This window comes from Notolepis coatsorum (genome assembly GCF_963971535.1).
Source record: "Notolepis coatsorum genome assembly, chromosome: 7".
Taxonomy (NCBI): domain Eukaryota; kingdom Metazoa; phylum Chordata; class Actinopteri; order Aulopiformes; family Paralepididae; genus Notolepis; species Notolepis coatsorum.
In genome coordinates this window covers 133,309,778-133,320,265 of record NC_140171.1, presented here as the reverse complement: position 1 = coordinate 133,320,265, position 10,488 = coordinate 133,309,778, and the positions used below count along the sequence as shown (strand labels likewise).

Sequence of the window (10,488 nt, the reverse complement as noted above, 5' to 3'; positions counted from 1 at the left end):
GTTCCTAAGAATTGGGGTAACATGGGCTGACTTTGATAGATTGGAGATCAGGTGGGCGGCTGCGTTCTGAATGAGTCGAAGTGGCTTGGTGGCGGTGGTCGGTAGACCAGCGAGCAGTGCATTGCAGTAGTCGAGGCGAGACATGACTGTTGATTGCACAAGGAGTTGAGTGGCTTCTTTTGTCAGGAAGGGGCGGATCCTTCTGATCTCTAAGCACTGTCCACCACAAGTCAACACAGTCATTTCTTGCCAAATGATTTACCCTAATCATCTTGTGATTGTCTCTTCTTTCCTGCTCTGTCTAGCCACTGCATCCATCTCTTAAGCAGAGTATGAGCACCACTGCCCAAGCAGCCAGTCCCATGCTGGAGAGCGGCAGCAGGGCTGGAGATGAAGCCTTGTCTGCTGCGGACAGGAGGGCAGCCGTCCGAAGGCAGGAGTCATCCTTCTCAAAGATCAGCAAGTAAGTTTGACAGTGTGTGTGTGTGTGTGTGTGTGTGTGTGTGTGTGTGTGTGTGTGTGTGTGTGTGTGTGTGTGTGTGTGTGTGTGTGTGTGTGTGTGTGTGTGTGTGTGACTGTGTGTGTGTGTGTGTGTGTGTGTGTCAGGGTTCGCACAAGGTCCTTGAAGTGCTTAAAGTGCTTGATTTTTTACAAAAAAAGTCTAGGCCTGGAATTCCTTGAAAACAACAATTTTTTTAACAAGTTGCCTAAAAAGTCCTTGAAATTCAAATCAAACCATTTGCATTGAATGTTTTCTTCATCCATGATCAAATTGTTCTGAATTGTTCGGAGCTCAGCCCTTGTGTGGGTGAATGTAACAAGTTCCTAACGTTTTCCCCTATTATTTCATGCACACTTTATTCATTGTTTTAAATTATTATTTTCTTTTAAGTTATTTTGTGCATCACTTTGTTTTGAATTTGATGCAAATTTGCAATGCATGAGGGTCATCCTTTTGTGTTAAATGGCTGTATAAAGCAATCATTTGTTGACTCATGTTGATGAGAGTATTAAAACTTGAATAAGATCTGTTTAAGGTAGATTTAGAACAGATAAAAAATATGTGATTAATTTGTGATTAATCACGATTAACTATGGACAATCATGCAATTAATCAGATTAAATATTTTAATAGATTGACAGCCTTAACTCATTCAGCGCCAGGGATTAGCCTGGTCCAGTTCTAGCTATGCCACACTTTAAAGATAGGAGTGTGTCACCTTGTTTGTAGAGCTATATCTGTATTCTATATTATAGCTATGGAGACAATACTATAGTCATTTGACAGTGACTTTCTTCCATCAAACATGCAAAAAAGAGATAATTCTTTCATGCATACGTTCGTTATCCCATGGTGAATATAAGTATAGTTTAGGAGTGATCCGGGATAATTCATGAAAAGCTGGTTTATAGGGCGTTACGTGTATTCTACAATAAGCGTTGGCTTTTCTTGCCTGGACACGCTACTATTTCCAAATCAAATGTATATAATAGGTATTATGTTTAATCAGGAATGCATGAAAGGGGGCGGGGGGGTAGTTTTTTTATGCTTTGATGGCCAGTAACGACGAGTTATATGAGTACTGGCTAAGCGTCCCGCTCTTAAGCCATACCGAGATATACCTCATCTCATGTACCTAGTGTACTCCATCAACGAATAAACCAAAAATACACCCCGCACCTGCCAGGCCCCGCCCCTACTGCCGTACTATATTAGTACTGGGCATGGCCACCACTCACTCTTCCTCGGAAAAAACCGTTTCCAAAGAAAAGTTTCCCCAAGGGAACTCAGGGCACGCTAAGAGCGGGACGCTTAGCCAGTACTCATATAACTAGGTTATATACATAACCTGTCGTTATATTTCGTATTGGCATCGTGTCCCGCTCTTAAGCCATACCGAGATATGGGGTAGAGCGGACGCGAGGCCCGACAAATGCACCCCCTCAGGACCCGTAAGCCCACATCAGGGGGGAGGGGAGTCCCGTCACCCCATCCTTCCTAATGAAGAGGGGGCGCAGTCAACTCCACCCGAGTGTGAACAAGAGGGAACTAGAACCCCTTGAACACACAGCACAGGCGGAACCACGTGTGACACAACACACTGTGGCCCACACCCACACACCCCTGCTACCCCAGCAAAGGACGGGAAGCAGGAGAGGCCACAGACCTCAGAACCGCCTGGGAGACAGAACCCCCGGTCATGTCCATGAGGTAAAACCTTACGAAGGGACCCGGGGAGGACCATGAAGCTGCAGCACAGATGTCCTCCACCGAGGCCCCACCCAGCAGAGCGGCAGAGGCTGCCACCCCATGAGTGGAGTGCGCCCTGACGCCCCCAGGGGGAGCCAGCCCGGCCAATGTGTAGCAAAGGGCAATGCCCTCGCACAACCAATGGGACAGGCGCTGTTTCGATAGTGCCTTACCAGCACGAGAACCACCGTAACAGACAAAGAGCTGATCGGTAGCCCTGAGGCCCTGAGTACGGCTGAGGTAAATCCCCAAAGCCCGGACCGGACATGACAGGTGAAGGCCCGCCTCCAACTCACTAGCGTGAGGCGGTGGATGAAACGCCTGAACCACAATATCCCTGGAGCGCCTTTTTGAAGGAACTCCGGATATTTTTAGGCACGAAGGCAGGATTAGGCCGCAGAGTGGCACCACAATCGGAACGAAAAGACAGGCACTCTGGTCGTACCGAGAGAGCACAAAGCTCACCCACGCGTTTAGCGGAGGTGACGGCCAGCAAGAACGCGGTCTTGAACGACAGCTGTTCCAACGGCGCTTGCTCAAGAGGCTCAAACGGGCCCAAGGACAACCGACCGAGGACCAATTGAAGATCCCAACTCGGAGCCAAAGAGCGTTTTACCGGCTTAACGTGTCGGGCGCCAAGCAGGAAACGCTTCACAAGAGGGTGCCTTACACCACTCTTGGAAAATACGCCACTCACCCGCGTAACCTGCGTTAGTGGAAGGAGCATGCGCGTTCCGGATGGTACCAACCACAGAAGGATCCATCCTCTCCAGACTCACCCTCTCACCAGCCAACCCACCAGCCGCTGGCCCAGCACAGGGAACTAACACAGAGACCCGTGCGCTTGAGAGAGGGCCCGCGATGACCAAGGAACAGGCCATGACGGAATACCAAGAGCTGGATCAGGACCGGGAACCACACCGCTGCGCCCCGGTCCGGCGCAATCAGGATCAAGGACCTGCGTTCCTCAACGTACCCGCCCCAACAACTGACCTAACAGATGTATGGGGAAAGAATCCCAGGTGGCACAGCATCGGTCCCAGACCTGCCTGACTATGTCCGGACGTAATCCCCACCCACATACCGAGCAGGCGTATCACGGACAGCGCCGTAACCGTCCTAGGACGGAACCTCCCGAGCGTGTCGCAACACGCTCTGAGAGGGATGCCCATAGCACTCCACCCGTTGACTGGGAAGAGGAGTACTCTACTTCCAGTCTACAGCAACCCCAGGCTGGTAGGAACCCTGCCTGGCATGAGACCTGACGATCCACCTTGACCGCCAAGGACCAGAACGTCGGCAGGGCAGAATACACTTCGTAACCCCTGACGACGCAGAGGCCCCAGTGCGGCCTCCACGCACTTGGTGAAGATGCGGGGAGCCAGAGAAAAGCCGAATGGCAGCCCCTGGTACTCATACGCTAACCCTGTAAGGAAGCGTAGGTAAGACCTAGGATGGAAGATCGGGGATGCGAACACGCATCCTACAGGTCTATGGAGGAGAACCAGACCCCCACCTGACAGTGTTCAACAGGTAGGAGACGATCCAAAAAATACTGAACCTTCCCATGGTCCAACATGGGTTTGACCCCCCCCCCCCCCCCCCCCCCTCCCGATTTCTCAGGCACCAGAGAACACCGGGAGGAAAACGCCACGACGATGGCTTGCTTCGTCCACAGAGATCAGATCTCGTCGACCAGAGCTGTCACTGCTGGTGACCCTGACAATAGGGTCTGTACCAAACCCGAAAACGGGTGGGGTTGTGTAAATACAAGTCCCCGCCTCAGCGTTCTCTCCATCCACCTTGACATATGGTACTGCTGTAGCCATATGTGATGACACTCCCAACACACCCGCCGCCATGTGGCACAGGTCCGCAAGGAACTGTAGATAGGCGGCCCGGTCCCACCCGCTGTGCGTAGCCAACCCTGGACCCGTGCGAGCAGAGCGTTCCGTGTCGGGACATCTGACCCCGACACTACCCACGAGGCAATCTCACCCAAGGGGGGACCCCGACAGAAAGGGCCGGTTTGATACAGGAGAAGCTGACATCAGTTCTAGGTGACAAAAGCTCCCCCACTGAACACCCCTCCAGAACATGCTGAGGAGTTTTTCTGCAGCCGGACATGCAAGGTGTGAGGCCCCCATGGGTTCCTACACACCGTAGCCCTGCAGTGATATTACTACCACCCAAATCACGGGCGCCTGCGAGACCACTGCCAATCTTTCAGGAGTGGGAGGCACCAACATGATACCTGGCCTGGCAAAGGCGAGGCCGGGGAAGCTCGCACTGTGTGCCTCAAAAGGTTTCGAGCCCCCCTGCTGACAACACTTATAGTTGACAGACGTAACACCAGGCTCAACCAACACAGCTTATGGCCGGACTGGACCCCCCCGGAAAAGGGGGCCTGGCGAGGCCAACGATGCCGCAGCATCGAGACCCCACCAGGCGGTCACTAGTGACACCACCCCCCACATCGCCAGCGTATTCGGACAGGGCCCATCCAAGAGCAGGCCCTTCCCCCCTACAGCACGCCGCCCCGAAGCACTCAAGAGGTCGATCCCTCAATCCCCATGCACACAACGTTAAGGGGAGGCGGACCAGAGAGAACCAGTCCCGCATTCATTCATAATATTCACAACAGCACACCCGCCCTAGACCTCAGCCCATTTACCCATGAAGGTAAACAAAGCCCCCCCCGCACTACTCCCCCAGTAGACACCGATTGACCGTCAGCATGAATGGTTGAGAGGAGGGAAGACCGTAGTATAGACAGACATTCCCGTAGCAGAGAGACAGAACAGAAACAGTAGCCCCAATATAGCATAGCGTTCGACGCTAATGTGGACAGAAAACAGTCAGCTGAGCCACAACACTGGCCACTCGCTCTTAAGCATCGGCTTCCGGGTGGGACACCGTCCAACCCCGCCGAGGCACAGGATCGATGCTACCTGGCTAGGCTACCTAGCCACGGCACACCCGCCCTGCACCCTGTTGTCAACCCATTTACCTGTAAAAAGGGTAAAATAGGACTCAGCAAAACCCCCCACATTAGCTACCGACTGACCTTCATCAATGAACCGGTTAAGAGGAGGGAAAAGCGGAAACATCCCACGGCGGGGAACATTAGAACAGTGCCCAGCATTTCAGCATTAGTGTTAGCATTAGCATTAGCGTTAGCATTAGTGTTTAGCAGCACGCTCCAGGATCGCCTGGAACCCGTCCACTTCAGTGGAACGTTCACCAAACCATCCCGCCCCTGGCGCCGACACACAACTCGGTTGTGTAACAAAACAAACCAGCATTACTAACACTAGCATCAATGCCTGATGACACACGGCCTACATGTGTGCGAGCCAGCTCGATAGCCAAACCTCGCACGCTGTTCCTCGATCTGCTGCGACAAGACATCAGAATAGACCCGACGTGTCGTTGGAACATACCCCGAAGATTCCAGGGGTAAGCAAATCTCCGTAAGCACTCAATATTATCTAAACTTTTCACATCAACTAGTTGCATAGGGCGTCTTGCATCCGCTATGATGGAAACGAAAATAGAGGAAGAGTGAGTGGTGGCCATGCCCAGTACTAATATAGTACGGCAGTAGGGGCGGGGCCTTGCAGGTGCGGGGTGTATTTTTGGTTTATTCGTTGATGGAGTACACTAGGTACATGAGATGAGGTATATCTCGGTATGGCTTAAGAGCGGGACGCGATGCCAATACGAAATATAACAGCTTTCTTGTTGAACACTACAGACGCTGATCAGCTGGATCGATATGAAAACATTGTTGGATCAAGCTGAAATTGATGTCAGATAGTCCTTACCTCAGTATATTCTTACTGTATTTATTTCAGTATATTTTATTTCATTTCATTTTATCCTATTTTATTTTACTCTACTCTTATCCTAGGCAACTTGATTTGATTTGTGTTATTATTCTAATTTGTGACCTGTCCTGTCCAAATGTTTAAATGTTGAGCGATTTGCAGTGTCTAATTTCCCACGGGATAATAAAAGTATTTCTATTCTATTCTATTATATTCTAATGAAGCAAACTATAATAATTTATAATAATAATAATAATAATAATAATAATAATAATAATAATAATAATAATAATAATAATAATAATAATAATAATAATAATAATAATAATAATAATACACTGTGTTTGTATAGCACCTTTCATACAAGAATTGTAGCTCAAAGTGCTTCACAGCAGTACAAAAAGACAGGCATAAAATGAGCACAACATTGGCAGATCAAGAGCAATGCATAAAGTGCAGACATAAAGCATAAAATAGATAGCAGTAAAATAGACAAAGTCAAGGTAAGACATAGAACATTAAATCACATCGTTTTTCATATTAGGATCTAAGATCCTACGTTGAGCGCCAGGACGTTGAGCGCCAGGACCCCCGAAAACCAGAGTATAGTCGGGTTTTTCATCGTTGTTTCTTTTATTCGATATTTCCATTCATAAAGACATGCCGGCAGCCTGTGTTATCACTGGGGATGGGTCTGAGATCTCAAAAGTCCAATACCGGCGCCTAACACCTTGCGGCCGCTATTGCACTCCATTTGAAACGATGTTTTCATTTTGGAAATGACACCAGACCATCCTGAAACTACACTCATATTCACGACGGTATAAAACGGAAATGTATGGATGGAAAAATTATCTGTTTTTTGCATCTTGACCGGAAGAAACTCAATGACAATCGACTATATTATTAGATCCATAGCTATAATATATAATATAGCTTTAGGCCTGCAAACACAGCTACGTATCCCCATGTTAAAAGGCGCTGGCGTTTCAACAGTAACAGTAAACAGCGCCATCTGGCGCTGAAAGTGTTAATATGCGTCTTTGTTTACGGTTTGATTATCACTGATACAAAGTAAAATAGTGCAGTGCAATAAAATAGTTAGTAAAATAGAATAAAATAATGCAATAGTGCATTGCAATAAAATAGTTATCATCGTATTTTTTCGGGTGGCCGGTAAGGAGTGCATTACAGTAGTCGAGTCGGCTTGAGATAAAGGCATGGATCTGGTTTTCAGCGTCCGTTTGATTTATAAATGGCCGTACTTTAGCTATGTTTCTAAGGTGGAAGAATTATGTTTTTGTCAACTTGTTGATTGTGATTTAAAGCTTAGGTCTGAGTCTACCATAACACCAAGACTTAACTCACTCAAATACAGTTAGCAGCTGGATAGACTACAGATGGAAATTAGCTTCTGCTAAATCTTGTGCTAACATATTTTCATGTAACAATGATTAATTGTCAAAAAAAAACTAAAAAAAAACATTTATAATTTTTTTTTTATTTTTTTTTGAAAATAGATTCGGGGCTTTTCAGAAAACATTCTGGGCTTGAGCCCAAGTAGCCACCCCCTAGCCCCGCCCCTGATTTAAACGTAACACACGGTCTGGAACAGGGTTTACTGCACTCGATACTGCCACCTAGCCGGATCTGGCCCGTACTGCACCCTCGGGGTCCCAGTATGCCTTAACGGCAACATACAGGTCTGTGACATTGAATAGAATATTAAAATCGAAAAAAAGAAAAACGGACCAAATAACGAGTTTACTCGTTGTTGGCGCTCAACGCATGGTTCCCAATAACGAGTAAACTCGTTGGCGGGGAATGAGTTAATATTAACAAATTGTTCTAAATAAATAATAATGATAATAAATTATTTGAAGTTTGGACACATTTTTTACAACTGAGGTAGGTACAGTAGATAAACAATTATTTTACTAAAGTACCGAAAAAAAGGTACCGTTGGGTACCGGACCGGTATCGATTCAAATGTGAATGGTACTACCCAACCCTACTATTCATAAGATGCCGTCCTTTTATTCATTATTTAAATTGTTTTTATTGTTTTTTTTAAGGTTCAACAACAACATTATATACATACATACATGCAAATACATACATACAATACATGACTACATACAGGTGCAGCTCGATAAATTAGAATATCGTGGAAAAGTTATTATATTTCAGTAATTCAATTCATAAAGCGAAACTCTTGTAGATTATAGATTCATTACACACAAAGTGAAATATTTCAAGCCTTTATTTGTTTTAATTTAGATGATTATGTCTTAAAGCTCATGAAAGCCCAAAATTCGGTATCACCAATAAAAAATAGCTGTATTTTTCTTTTTAAGAAAAAGTATGTTCATGTATGTTCACTCAGTACTTGGTTAGGGCTCCTTTTGCACAAATTACTGCATCAATACAGCTAAATATATAGACTTTTCCACGATATTCTAATTTATTGAGCTGCACCTGTATAACGACACAATAACTAAAATAAATGAAAAATACTGTAGACAAAAAGAGAAAAAGAAAAGTAATAATAATTGTTACGAAGGATCAGATTAAACCGAATATATATATTTATTTATGGATATATATTGAATAGTATTTGTATATCGTTTGATATCCCTTGTATATTCCTTGTACATATACACGGAATATCCCTTTAGCCTACTATAGCCCCTTGGAGCCAAGTTCAATGGTACCGACGAGACATGTCTCTACTAGCCCCGGCTCTGCGCAGGAATACGGCTACCGAAAAGAGAGTGGCACTATTTGTTCACCGTGCATATAAATATGGCGCAAGTAAATGTAGAAGACCCTTAGTCCTTTACCCTTCTACCCAACTAAGTAACAGAACGTGAAGCCTCACCCACGATACCGCGTGCGGTGTAGTATGGCCTGTTTGGCCTTAGAATAGCATTGATACCTCGTGCGAATTAATAGCTGAATTGTCAGAGTTTGGCACTGTACCGTCGAGTGCGACGTATTTCTATTAAGTAATAATAGTCTATTGTGTATGGTGCATCGTGCGGTTAGAGTTCTAAAGTGCCCAGCATCTCCAACGCTTCCTCGTGTTATCTAGAGTCTTAACCAGGCTGGGCTGACCACACATGGCGCTTTCTTCCGAGGAGATCTAGACGAGGACCGAGGGACATGTACACTGGATTACCTACCCGACGACTGCTGAGCCCTATGCGGCTGGAATATATTTGCTTTGGTACTGTGATTTGTGGAGCGGATAATCGCCGACGCCTGTGAGTGTTGGATTTACCCCCGAGAGGAGTCAAGTTGAGTCGGCGCTCAGACCACTGAGGTTGCCTAGCTTCTTCTTCATTGTGGAGCTACAGCCTACAAGAGAACCAAGGTGTATTCATCTGCGGATCAAGAGTCTACTGCACTGTCTTCTGTACTTGAAGTCTCCCTAGACATCGTTGACCAGACGGTCTACTACCGACGGCTCTCCTACCCCCCCTACCGGCCTACAACCGGGAGGACCCCTTCCAGAACATCCCGCTATATCATTAAGCGTACCATAGATCTAATTCCCTAAGAGCCAGGTTGTATACTTGCTTCCTGCGTAACCAGAGATTGGACATTCAGTGTTGATTTGCCTACGAGTACTCATTTGCCTTACAAGTGCATTCAAATCATAAATGTAATAGTAACTATTATATGTACCTTTTGCTATATATTAAATATTTGATTATTACCTTTGTGTGGATCCGATTTCATTGTGGGAAAGTGTTCATCATATTTAGATATCGTGTACTGTATGGCCAGAAGTTAAAGTACATAAAGCGGTAGTGGTTTAATGATACCATACTTATCAATACAGTCAGGGAATTGTACCCCTCAGTTACAATAATAATAAAAGAAAATTGCATCGTTCTTATAGAGGTTGTCACTTGCCATACAGAAATTGCCTATCTAATAAATCACCGTCTTATGCCTAAGCATCCTCAGCCGGGAATTTTAGATTAATATAACCAAACTGCCAAACTTGGAACAATTTCTAGGTAGAGCCCCTGTGCCATCACATCTTTGACCCAGCGTCGATGTGATGGAGGAATGGCTGACTTCCAGTTAAGCAAAATAAGGCGTCTAGCCAACAAAGAGGAGAAGGCCACAGCATCTGATTGAGCGACAGATACCCTAATTTCGCCATGGAACACTCCAAAGACTGCAACCAAGTGGTTAGGGCTGATCTCCCTGTCACAGATGAAGGAAAAGGTTTAAAAAAAAAAAAAAACAGAAGGCCAGAATCGGGATAGTGATATCATGGGCATGACCAGAACATAATGGCAGAGAGTGGCTGGAGCCTGATGGCACCTGGGGCAGGTCGGATCGACATCCGGGTAGATCTCGGCAAGTCTGCTCTTAGAGAGGTGTAGTCTA

General features: G+C 46.1%; 1 protein-coding gene across 1 annotated transcript in view; it reads left to right on the top strand.

Moving 5' to 3' along the window:
* Positions 1-332: 332 nt before the first annotated feature.
* LOC311231773 (inactive rhomboid protein 2-like) overlaps positions 333-10,488 on the top strand; it is a gene marked incomplete at both ends in the record, with an annotated part of 188,154 nt that continues 177,998 nt past the window's right edge. Inside the window, one exon of the mRNA XM_084318401.1 lies at positions 333-463. Within this exon, the coding sequence (XP_084174527.1) occupies positions 333-463 (131 nt within the window). The remainder of the gene's footprint in view (positions 464-10,488) is intronic.